Source organism: Astyanax mexicanus, chromosome 25 (genome assembly GCF_023375975.1).
Source record: "Astyanax mexicanus isolate ESR-SI-001 chromosome 25, AstMex3_surface, whole genome shotgun sequence".
NCBI lineage: Eukaryota > Metazoa > Chordata > Actinopteri > Characiformes > Acestrorhamphidae > Astyanax > Astyanax mexicanus.
The window spans coordinates 6958848-6972436 of NC_064432.1; the positions used below are offsets into that span (position 1 = coordinate 6958848).

At 40.5% G+C, this 13589-nt stretch overlaps 1 protein-coding gene across 5 annotated transcripts in view; it reads right to left on the reverse strand.

Moving 5' to 3' along the window:
• The window catches only part of tbc1d1 (TBC1 (tre-2/USP6, BUB2, cdc16) domain family, member 1), a 96166-nt gene that overhangs the window by 59458 nt on the left and 23119 nt on the right, over nt 1–13589 (reverse strand). For 4 of the 5 annotated variants that reach the window (XM_022681729.2, XM_022681728.2, XM_022681727.2 and 1 more), the window contains 2 exons: nt 3976–4284; nt 3634–3828 (listed from right to left, as the gene is read on the reverse strand). In XM_022681729.2, coding sequence (XP_022537450.2) covers nt 3634–3828; nt 3976–4284 — 504 coding nt within the window. Of the gene's footprint in view, nt 1–3633; nt 3829–3975; nt 4285–12491; nt 12657–13589 lie in introns of those variants that run through there. The other variant, XM_022681731.2, reaches the window with a different exon arrangement.

Consider the following 13589-nt stretch of genomic DNA (forward strand, 5'->3'; position numbering starts at 1 on the left):
ACTTCTCACATTATATGGAGTGTGACTGGAAATTCTGAAAAAAAGCTTTACAAACTCACTCAACGTCCTCCAAACCCCCTCACCCACAAATCTCAGATTGGTGTGCCATATCTGTGTGGTCACCGGGAAGCCTCAGGAATGTTTTCCACATAAAATTACAACAGTGATTTAATCTCATTACAGTGTTTCGTTTTCACATCCACTCCGGTTAATTTGACACTATTCTTTTCCTGAACCTTTAAAAGTCAACGCCAGCGTTAGCAAGCTGGTGTCTGCAGTAGAATGCAGGGCCTGTAAGCCAAGAGCTTTAGATGTTGTCCTTCAGGCTGATACACAAGCGGGAGTCTACCTACTGTCACGCTATACCACATTCCTAAAGGAGGTGGGGAGGGTGCAGGGGGGTATGGACAGCAACAAAACATCTCATCTAGTCCATAGATATACAAGAAAATAGTGCTGGGCGATATGGGAAAAATCCTATAACACGATATGAATTTTTTTATATCATGATATACCACATTTATATAAATAAATTATAAATTAATGAACAAACACAAAAATGAGGGTACTCAATCTGTAATTTCAGTTTGTTTTTGTTTTTTCTTTTAATTATCGTTTTTATTAGTTTCAGTTAAGGAGAACTTTCACTTTTCTTATTTCCTTCGTTTTCGTTAACAATAAAATAGTTGGTTTCTTAGCTATATGGTGATTATAATACCATAGCTTTATATAAAATAAATATAGTATTAAAAAACAGATGACTACATCACAGGCTATTTCCTAGAGCCCAACCGGCCAGAGGAAAGTGAGTTCAATGGATTAATGGGTGGATTAATGTGTGGATTAATGGGTGCGCGGCTTGCAGTGATTTGGCGCTTCTTCTACTGCTTACGGGCTGCATGACGTTCAGTCTCTCAGCCTGCCAGTAAGACAACAGTGTCAGCATATAAATCGCGTGTGTTTTCTTACAGGACAAACCATTCAAACATGCGGATGAGCTCTCCACACCCGATTAAAAAAAAATCACACAGTGTCTGTCTGGCTTAGATACAGCTATTAAATGAATAAATCAACATTCATTTAAAAGTACAGTGAGAAGTTCTGTATGCTAAAAAACAAAGCCACTGACAGATTTGCACCCCTATTAGCCACTCCCAGCAATGAGACCTGCTAAAATTAGAAGGGAAACTTTATTATTTATTATTTTTAACAAATTAAGTAAAGTTAACACACAATAATTCAATACCAAAAAGGAACGACCGAAATGTCTCGAAAGTGCCTGTTTTAGACACTTTGAATGAACAAGCCAAAAGCGAGGTAAACAAAACCGTGATGGCACCCTGCCTATCGGCTTTATTTGCGCCGTCTTGCTCTCACTCACTCGCGCGGTCTCTCGCTCTCACTCACTCGCGCGGTCTCTCGCTCTCACTCACTCGCGCGGTCTCTCGCTCTCACTCACTCGCGCGGTCTCTCGCTCTCACTCACTCGCGCGGTCTCTCGCTCTCACTCACTCGCGCGGTCTCTCGCTCTCACTCACTCGCGCGGTCTCTCGCTCTCACTCACTCGCGCGGTCTCTCGCTCTCACTCACTCGCGCGGTCTCTCGCTCTCACTCACTCGCGCTGCTGCCTCTGGCTCTCACTAGTGCCGTCTCTCGCTTTCGCTGTCTCTCTCTCTCTCTCACTCGCACGGTCTCTCCCTCTTACTTGCGCTATCTCTTGTTGTCTCACTTGCTCTTAAAGCATCTAGTCTGTCAAAAGTAAACCACAGTACACTATTACAGTCCCTCTGTCAAAAATACAGAGAACTAGAAGCATTACATTTTAAATTAATTAACACCAATAAAATACACATAATTTAATTTTGCCAATCTAATGCTGATATTTCTTATTTCTGAAATGCATCCAGCAATATGCTTAGGAATAAATAATTGTAGTTTTGGTGACAGTCAAAAAAAGTAATGGAAATTTTTGATATCCAGCCCTAATAATAATACATAATACACACAAAAATCTTTTTTACTCTGGTTAGGGGTTGTAGGCATGACAGAACCTCTGCTTTATCTAAATGTTGGTCTAAACTGTCGTAAACTGCTTACTTTTCTCCAATACTGCCAAAGAAACTGGAACTGCAGATGTTTTACCCATCCCTGTGAAGTTGTTTGATATTAGGAATGTTTCCACTTATTCGCAGGAACAAATCCTACTAATAAAGCTGAGTGGACAGGTGCTATTATATACACTGGCCCCCGCCATCAAGACCTCAGATGCCCCTTCTGAACAGCAAAGCAGTGTGGAATGCATGCTCTGACAAATGGTTCCAAAGTCGTACAGCGTTAGAGATAAGGCAAACCAAACATTCTTCAAGAAGCACAAAGAGCACAAAAATAACCAGGCTTAGCAGGGTTTAGGAGGTTTGCCAGAAGAACCAGAGCGAATGATTAACAATAACTCTAGACTACAGTGATATAGTTTCAGTTTTGTGTATTCTGGGCTACAGTGACTACAGACGCCTTGACTGCAATGCAACAAAACCAAACACACCAGTGCACCGTTACTACTTAAAGCGGTTATTGTTAAGGTCGTGATCTGGACAGGTTGTAGATCAGCGTGAGAGGCCATGCAGCGTCTAGAGGGCATCTGGAGAAGATCTCTGGGACACATGCAGGAAGTGAGGCTGAGAAAGATCTATATCTATATACAATAAGGCCATATCAACAGTACATTACAATTAAAAAAAGAAAAAAAGCAGATACTGAGAACAGCAGTTTATCTAAGAAGCTCCTACTGCTGTTTCTCACTGTATGAGTTATTTTATTCAAGTTGAATAGAAAAAACAAGAGCAAACAGCATTTATTTATTTAGAAATAAGAGAAACGGAACTGCGGAATAGATCCACAGCTCTGAAAAAGTTTCTTTCGTCGCCCAGACAAGACCAGAATCGGTCCTGGGTGCAAAATAATTTATTCAGCACAAGAGATAAACTCCTTAAAGCACTTGATACGAGGTGAAAAAAGCTTTAAAGAGAAGTTAATATAATCCTAGTTTAAATATATGAATACTGTAGCTTAAATGATTATTTTAATGCACACTGAACTGAACCTATTTGTTAGCTGGAAAAAGAAAGGAACTCTGGCTGATTTTAATGCTGCAATGCCTCTAATGGCTTCAAGAATAACATATTATAAATTGATATTAAACTTGTGACTTAATTGTGCAATATAGCTTTTGAGAAATATCTCTTTGAATACTTACATTGAGTATTTAAAATATGTAGTTTTGTAAAGGAAGCCGTATTAAAGTTGCTGGCATATCTGTTTTTAAGGTCTATTGTTAAAATATATTATTTAACTGTTTTTTCTTCATATATGGTGTGGGACAAAATAAACCCAATACTAATTAAAGCCTTAATTTAAAGTCTTTGTGTTTTATATTATATTAAATGTACTTTTTCAGTACAGTAACTCACAAACCTAAATTAAAGCTCAGCCATGCAAAAATAAATAAACAAAAAAAAAATACTATGATATACCATGAGTACTAAATACAGGATATCATAAGGAATGCCACCTCGCTGTCTGTCATCTTGGAGAATGTTTTATGATGGTTTAGTTATGGGTCACTCAATCAACTCACTGTGAACAGCATGGTCCTGTTCTCCTGCAGACTGGTAGGTTGCACTCCAGCAGCTCCATTCACGGATCGGCGCTGCAGCTCTGGAGAGAGACCATTCTCATCCAGAGCGTGCAAACTGGGAAAACTGGGATCCCTCCGGAAAAACAGAGGCTTCTTTCCTCCTCCATCTCCTCCCTCACTGCCTCCATTCATCACCTGCAGTACATAAAAGCACAGCTATATTATGGACAATTGATAGCAGCCTTTCTGAAAGATAGACTGCTGTTTAAGATTATTTTAAAATGAGTCCGACACCAGTTTATTTTGTTCTGCACTCAAGCTAATGTCAAAGCTGCCACTTACCTGCGTGAGTGAGAAGGCCCGTCGAATGCCGGCAGCCAGTGAGCCCGTCACACTCGCTCGACCGAACTTCTCTATGCACTCGTCTATCAGAGCTGGCGGCGCATTCTTCTGGGCCACCACCACCCGCCCGCAAAACAGCACCTCAAACTTTTTGGCAAAGGCAGTCGCTGCATCAGCACCGGGCGGCAGAGAGAGGGGGGCATCATGCCGACCGTTGTCTTGGTGATTGTCGTTAGGCTTGGCTGTTGTGTCCTCCTGGCGGGCGGAGCTTTTGCTGGCCTGCCTGAGAGTGCTGATGATTTCTGGCACCTGAAAGAAGAAGAAGAAGAGATTCAACAAATTGATAAGTTGTTTCGTAGCTTCGGTTTGCTAGGGAGAATAAAGATTGGACTCTGGAGCAGTGGAATGGGGTCATGTGGTCTGATGATGAGTCCAGATTTACCATAGCAGTGATATAATATGGGGTTGATGCTGCAGTTGGTCGGCAGGTTTAGGTTCAGCAACAGTATGTGCCCAAAGAATGAGGTCAGATGACTACCTGAATATACTGAATATAGACAAAGCTAAAGAGAAAGCTAGAAACAGAAGCCATACCTACAGCAAGCAGAGTTGGAGGGCATGGCAGAAATAATAGTTGACTAATCGACTAATCTGAAAAATAATTGTCAGATTAGTCGACTACCAAAATAATCATTAGTTTCAGCCCTACTGATGGCACGGGCATTGATTCACAGGGCTTAGATTGTGAAAGATTGCAATTTGTGGATTGTTCACCACAGAGTCCATTGAGAATATTTAAGATGTGCTGAAAAAGACTTTGCACAGTCTTCCAAATCTCCCATTATCGATGCAAGATCTTGGACAGAAACAAATGTCGTAACAGTGCAGAAGCTTGTGGAAACTATGCCAGTGAATTGAATGTGTACCATAATCAAAGCTGAAGGTGGTCCAACCACATATTACGAGTGTGTGAGTGTTTTGGTCAGGCAGTATATGTTTAAAAGGAAGTGCTGCTATTTCTGAGAATACACACTGGGGAAATAGTGACCACTGGAAGTGTGTGTAGGGATGTATAAACCAGAGCAAGCCAATCTTTCCACTCCTTAATATGAACCATCATAAAGCAGTCGTCCTACTTGAGCAGACATATTGAAGGTCACAGTGTGCAATAAAAAGCTCTTAACCACCTGCTGTCACTCTAAACTCCAGTTATTATGGGACTGAGTCGAAACTGTTAACAGTAAAGCACATGATGTTTTTCCCTGTAGTGCAGAGATGAAGGTGTTTTCCTGTTTGTTTTCCCCCACATCAATGATTGAACCCACTACTGACGGGATGCATCGACTCGTAAAAGGCTGAACATTTACCCAACTTCCACTAACTGGTATTTAGGTCTAGTTTTACAGCAGAAACGCAGGGACCACAGCTATGCAATGCCATGAATTACAAGAATGTAACCCAGTGTGCTTGTTTGCCTGCGGGAGCCCTCTACCTACACTGATCAACCAGTTTAATAGGCCCAAAGACCTTTTACCTACACTTGTTGGTCAATTTATTAGAAACACTCATCTTGAAACTAAAAACAGCAGTGCTGCTGGAGTTTTTAAACTCACTGTTCACTCTATTAAGACACTCCTATCTACAGTAGCTGCTTTACCACCTTGAAGAAACAGAAGGACAATAAAAAGCCACATCTTGAGACACTTTGGACAATATTATGAGGTTCTGCTCAAACAGAGGCTTTAGGCATATTCACTGTTCAGACGTTAGCAGATCTGGTGGGCATATGATGGTCTATTCCTGGCAAAAGCCCTTAAGCCTCCTTGGAGATTCACATATATTATATATAAATATTTCAGCTGTGGCTGTAACACATAGTGAAACAGTGAGGCCACTCGTCAATTTAGGTGAACTGAAATGATGTCAGACTAATCCCCACCATTTATAGGTAATAAACCTAAACATGTCCTACTGAAGTAGTTTCCAGATCCAGCCTTTGTACAATCCAGTCATTATTTTTCTATCAATGAAAAAGCCAAAACTGAACAAAAACGATGCCATCACATCATTTTATCATTTAGTCATTTGTGGCACATTGTTCTGCCACATCATTCCTGTTGCATCATCTTATTGCTCTCATATTATTCTCTCGTCAATCCAGTTACATCATTACCAACACATTATTCCATCGTGTCATTCCTCTCACATTATTATCTCATCATTCGCGCTGTCAAAAAATTTCCATAACATTACTCCACAATAAAAATAACACAGGGGACAAACTTAAATCTTCTTTTGTCGTTTCTGTAATATCAGCACATTACAATAGTCTAATTAAAATACCCTGAGATAATATAATCCAGAAAAAAAAGCCTCTATTATATACTTTGCATAATACTTTACTCATAACCATGACCTTCTTTAATCTGCTTTCCCTGTAGCTGGTTTTAATATCACCCTAACAACATTAATCCAAGACTGATCCAACTGAAATATCTATGCATTTTTTTAAAGTAAGGCTCGTCCGGTCAGCTGTTTGATGCCACAGCTATTTGACTCTCATCCCATTGTCCTCCTTTTGAACAATGAATCACTGCTGTCACTTGAGCTTGCATCATAGAAGACTTCCTGTTCTGCTAAAACAATATTTACTTATCACAGAGACGACATAAGCTGACGGATCCTATGGAGCAAAAAAAAGCTGCTTCCTCAGTGATGCTGGTGGGCTCTCCATCTTTTTTAGGTCACTGAAAAGCTATTTTATTGGACTGAAAGGTGAGGATATTGACTAGGCATTTCCAAAACATTTAACTGGATCACTGTCTTGCTGCATAGCCCAAGTACAGATAAGCTTCAGATCATGGACCGACACCCTGACATTGTTCTGTAGAATTTAATGGTGAAATCCAGAAAGAATTTAAAAGTCCACGAGTAATGGCAGGCCATCCTAAACTAAAAAGTAGCAAAAAGTAGCACCATGCTTAATAGTCGGGATAAAGTTGTAGTTTTTATTAAAGTTCTGTTCTGGACTGATCAGTTTGGTTTCAAGTTTAACTATGTGGCCTTGAATAAAGCTGCCAGCCTGACAGATGGGGAGCAGAATAGTGACTTCCTCCTTGTTTGTCTGATAATTTACTCATTAGCATTGACATTATTCTATGCAACAGAAACCTTTGTCCTTCGATGTTACCCTGGGTTCTTAAAACGAGCTAATTTTGGCTGAACACGATAAAAACAGGAGCACTTCTCAAACTTAAATAATCAAATCATGGTCAACAATCAGTATCCTGCCGCAGCAGATGTTGGGGGCTTTTATAGAAGAAGAAAAATTTGGTCGAATTGTTGATGGGATTAGCAGGCGGGTGATCGAGATTACTGGACAGACCACCCACTAATTTCTATGGCAGAGGAATTACAGGGTGGGTTCTGCATGACAAGACCATTTCTCAAACTATATGAATGTCCTGCAAGTATAGCTTTGAAAATAACAGACCACATGAAAATGTTTTTTATTTTTTATTTTATTTTACCAAACTGAAAACCTCTGGAATATAATCAAGAGGAAGATGGATGATCACAATCCATCAAACAAAACTGAACTGCTTGAAGTTTTGCACCAGGAGTGCAGGCACAAAGTTATTCAAAAGCAGTGCGTAAGACTTTATTGCTACGTATCTTTATTGCTAAGATAAATGAAAACTTTGACTAAAAACCAGGGTTATTCCACCAATAATTGATTTCTGAACTCCTAAAACTTCATGAATATGAACTTGTTTTCTTGCATTATTTGAGAATATTTTTATTTGGAATTTGGGATGAATGTCTGTAGTTTACAGAATGAAAAAGCAGTCAAAAGAGTCAAAGGCTGATTTCAAAGAGTCAAAAGCAACAGTCAAGTTGTTTTAGCTTTTGGGGCAGTTATGTTCTTCTAATGAAACCTTTAACCTACAGAAAAACCCTTCTCAGGCTAAATCTGTCCTATTAAAAACAGACCCTGCTCTGGTGGGAACTGATGGGAAAAGTGCCCGAGGCTTGAAACAGGGGCTGAGCAATTTTCACTAAATCACAATTTTGAGATGACATCACCACATGCAATAAGGCCAACAAGACAAAGTCGGAGCCATGCACAGACAGCAAATGCAGCTCAGCTTTTAAAAGTGGACAGCACACATAGTAGACCGTTAGTTCCATACATTTACTTAATTAAACTGATTTACTGGATCAGATCCCAAACTATGTCTCAAAATACTCCAGCAGCGTCAACATCATTAAAACAATAAAAGACGAAAGACAAGTCCAGACAGAGGAATAATAATTACACCTGAGCGAGAGAGAGAGAGAGAGAGAGAGAGAGAGAGAGAGAGAGAGAGAGAAAGAAAGAGAGAAGGAGAGAAAGAGAGAGGAGAGAATGAAAGTGGGTGTAAATGGCATGTAGGTCTTGCTGAGTCTTGTTTGTAGATAGAAGGCAACGTGCACTAAAACACATCACGTCTCGTCTAATGTAACACTCTTCTTGTATCTTCTCACACAGACAGAAAGACAGCCCACTGACAGACAGTTAGAAAGAGCCCACAGACAGACACATGGCAGGCAGAGTCACAGACAGTGACAGTCCATAGACAGTGAGACAGAGCGCACAGACAGTAAGACAGCACACAGACAGTGAGACAGAGGCCACAGACAGATCAGACAGAGCAAACAAACAGATCAGACAGTCAGGCAGGCAGAGCCCACAGACAAATGAGGCAGAGCCCACAGACAAATGAGACAGAGCCCACAGACAAATGAGACAGAGCCCACAGACAAATGAGACAGAGCCCACAGACAGATGAGACAGAGCGCACAGACAGATGAGACAGTCAGGCAGAGCCCACAGACAGTGAGACAGAGCCCACAGACAAAGTCCACAGACAGTGAGACAGAGCGCACAGACAGTGGGACAGGGCGCACAGACAGTGAGACAGTGAGACAGAGCGCACAGTGACTGGGACACAGCCCACAGACAAATCAGAAAGAGTCCACAGACAGTGAGATGACTTTAGATTTCATGCTGTCCTTTCACTCGGTCTCTCCCTTTCTCTCAGATACACAAACTTCTTTTTGAAATAAGTGTCCAGAAATCAGCCTAAATGACATTTAATGCCAGTTAACAAGAGAAAGTACCCTGATGTGATGAAAGAGTGTACTCTCTCACTCTCTCTCCCTCTCTCTTGCATACACACACACTCCTGAATGAGTGCTTTGTATCAGAGGCTATGGAAGAAACATGAGATGAGGCACACCCACCCACTAAACAGGTGACTGTGTGTATGTGCATGCTTGTGTCCATCTACAAACACACACTTTTCTTCAGTCTCCCTATGCAGTAGTTATTACAGCAAATGAAAAAAATAAAGGTCACAAAAGCAGAAACTACAGCGACTAGTCCGATATACTTATCTCTGAACTGTGAAAGAGCTGAAGCTGTTAGCAGCTAATGCTAATACTGCTCCAGTCTCGGTTCTTGGTGAAGAGAAACTTCACTAAAACTCCTTTATAACGCTGTACTTCAGTGGAGTGGCTTTACTGCTCCTTACAAACTGACTGGTAAAATTGATAATGGATTGCACAGGATTAAAAGGCCCACTATCAATTTATAGGAAAATTAAAGGTTTTTAAGTGTGCCTTACAGTGTGAAAAATATGGTAAATCCAGCTCCAACTGCTGGTGTGATAAACTAGGGAGTCATTGCATATAACAGTTTGTCACCCATAGTAATGATACTAACAGAGAGAGACTGACAGGTCAGTGACATGTGCTGGACATTCTGCAGTTACATGTGTTGCCTCATGGCAGGGATGTCCAATGGTATTTTTCAGCAAGATAATGCTCGACCACACAGCCAAGGTTTCTTAGAAAATACTTTCTTGAGCTGCTTAGTCACCAGATTTATTTTGAACAAGTGTGCAGGATCTACAGGCCCGGCTGAAACATCTGTAGGCAAATGTGCAGCAGGATGCCATATGGAACCTGTATATCTCCACCATGGCCAACCGTTCCTCACCTAGTATCTGGGCTCGAGGTGCCCAAAAGGGTACTAGAGCCTTTAGTGGTACAGCTTCCCAGAATAAACTTTTCTATTCACTCTTTTATTTCATTCCAACAATGTACTTTTGGTGTGTTCCTTTTTTTCCTCAATATGTATACAATCTTTTAAACCCCAGACATCACATCAGCTAGGCTTTCTTCATGTTCAAAACATCAAAAACAAAACAAGCCAGGTTAGCTTTTAGGCACTAACAGTGTTAAACTGAACAAGGCTTTACTCACACTCTCCAATTAGGCCATCACTGCAAATAGCCAGTTATAAAAGCAGACAATAAGGCTGTTTTCATGTCATGGGCATAATTACATTTCATAACAGGCCAAAATCTGTCTCTGCCTTTGCTAATCTAGTTAGCCCAGTCAGACAGAATGAGAGAGTAATTTGATTGGCTCGCCTGCAGTGCTAAAGAATAATGCGATTGGCTGGCAAAGTCAACAACAACAACACCAGAGAGCAGCTGTGGGGGCAGAACAGTGACAAACACCTGAGGCCCATTCGATTTCAGAATGTGACCCAATAACCTGCGGCCTATAATCCAATCAGTTCACGTTCAAGAGCATACACTCTACATAACAGATGAGGCAGATTAGCCTGTCATGCTGCTGCCCACATAGAGCACAGGTGATGAAACCTGTAGTGTGTGAACGGTGGTGGTAGGTATGAAACTACTAAAGATAGCAAACGTTTTGTACCACTGTAAAAGTGAGTTCATGAGGTTAAAACCCTTTAACTAGGTTTTAGAGCATTGTTGTGTTTTTAGCTTAAGGCATTCTGCTTCAGATTTGCACTGAAGGTAAAAGGCTAACTGTAGATAACAATTAAACTCTGACATTTATAGAATTTAAACAGTGCTAATCATTACCATCCATCATTTGTTATCTGTAATATTTATGGGTATTTTTCAGCACCATGTGGTCTGGTTAAAACAGACTTAATTTTCCCTTTTGGTACAGTTCGTTTCAACAAGTAATTGCACTCGGGTGCAAACCAAAACAACGGCACAGAGAGCCGTAAGTGGGTTTGTTTGTGGTAAAAACGTGATCCGACCAAACGATCAGATATACTTCTCATATTTGAGCTAAACAGCTGTTCAGGTGCAGTTTAACCTGGTTTATTATCCAGATAATCACTACTGCAATGAATAAATGCCAGCTCTGCTGAAAGCAGTTTCACACACATTTCACATTTTGGTGCATTTAGGTTTTTGCTTGTGTAAGAACAAAGTTAAAAATAATTAACTGATTCGGACCAGCAAAACAAACTACAGATGAGCAAACGCCTTTATAAGCAGAAAGGTCAGTGATATCATCATGTAAATTCTGTTTCTGATTTAAATCTGCTTTCTGGAATGAAAATCCAGAGGTAACCGTGGTGTAATCATTTAGGTCAATGAGTTCAGCTATGCAAATACAAGTCTCGTCAAACACTTTGCTTTTGGCTTACCATGGCAAAGACAGAGAGGTCTGTCTGTATGCAATTTTACAGATATCTTGAGACCAGAAGTTTATTATAAACAGAGGCCAGTTTAATGCCTGAATCTAAGAAGAGCTTGGACCCTAATAATTGCCATTTAGCATGTAATTTGTTGACTTTGTTGGCAACATTTTCTCCAATCAATAGAAATCAATATGTTTTATGTCATTTCTAGATCAACTGGTGTCCAACACCACCAATTCCTTGCTCAGTCCTTTTCCACCAAATTATGAACTTCTATTGTGAAAGAATGTGTGAAATCGAATTTTTTTATAATGTGCAATCAATCCTTCCAACTTGTGTAACCTGTTTTTAAAAAGACAGGTTTTCTTGCACAAGCCAACTTGTCTCCATCTCTTCACAGTTAAGCACATATTGATTTTATCTGCTTTACGCAGCATTTGCTTCACTCTATTTTCAGCATAATTTGCTTAAAATCACTTGGCATAAAAGAAACTATGCTTTAACAGGCATTAACAGAGAGGCTATTGGCAGACAGTGTCAATAAGCCATTTGACCACCACACCTTCTCCAAGTTTTTTTGGTTGACCAAACTTTGGTCCTTTGGTCCGTACCATGGTCCAGTAGATCCGGGCACAGACCACCACAGTGGGTGATAATGATCGTGACTGGCGACATCTGGCTAAAATGTTTATGCAAACAAAAGCTGCAGCAGCTTAAAACAGGAGTCCCTACACACATATGCCACAGGTCAGAGCAGCATCCTTTTCTGCCTTGGCAAAAATCACAGTATACAATACTAATGCCATGTCCAGTTAAACAGGTACCAAAATGTGCAGCTGAGTAGTGTTCCTTTAACCTAGGGTATGAACAAAATCATAACAATCATAACAATAAATTCATCCCGATAAATGATATTCACAAATCAAATAAGCTGAGAAAAGCTTACAAAGGATATATACTGCGAGAACATTGTGGCTTAAATTGAGTGACTCACCTTATTCAGCCAACTGAAGAGTGAAGGCATGGCCAAACCCTGATTCAAACGTCTTTAAATCCCTCACTCTCTCTCTTTTTACGTCTTCTACATGTCTCTCTCACTCATTTAAAATCAAAGCTTCTGTTATTATCCACAATACAACAAAAAACAACATCTAGAACAACCTTTTCCTTTCTTTCTTCCTGTATATTCTTCTTGTCCCTCACTCCCACCTCTCTCTCCCTCTCCTTCTCTCAGAGTCCTGCAAGGACTAGTCTTGTTTCCCTCCCTCTTTTCTCCTCCTTCATCTGAGCCGAGTCTAAACACGTGCTTCAAGCCCATGAAACTTTTCACATTGTAACACGCTGGTGATGTCAATGTTAGCACCTTCTACATATCTGAAGGCTTATTTTAGATGTTCTCCTGTCATTTGGGCTGAAGATCTGTAAAGCCCAGCAAACTTCCTGCCTGTCTCTTTCTCTCACAGGAGGGGGATGAATCCGTACGAGATTGAAAAGTATAGACAAAGTTAGACAAACATACAGCTGTTCCTGCACAAACTCCCACAGTTGCTTACTCAGACACACACTCACACACACACTCAGAGGAAGTCAGAGAGGCTGGTACAGAACACTGACTAATCCGAAAGTCGAGAGAACTCGAATGCCTGAGGGCCTGGTAGCAGCACAGCAACAGAAGTGGTGAAGGCCTCCAAGTGGGAATCTGGCTTGTCTTACACATAATACATATAATTACCCATTACAACTAGATACCTGCAGTGACTTTTACTTGATCTAACACAGTGGACCAACACCAGCAGATGACATGTCTAGGGCTGTCACGATAACCGCAGTATAGCAATATTGTGCTATTGGCGAGAAAATCACAGCGTGTTGGACATAACCGCCGCAACCGCAAATTAAACTATAGATATGTATATTAAACTATAGATATATATATAGCATGGAGGTGCTTTATCTTTTTAAACATCTTAAATAAGCACAGAGTCATGTTGCTTTTGTTTATGTAATTACAAACAATCCTTTAAGGAAAAACTGTAAAAAATAAAAAGAAGAACAATTGAACAATCTAAACAAGAGGGGGAAAAAGGGAAGG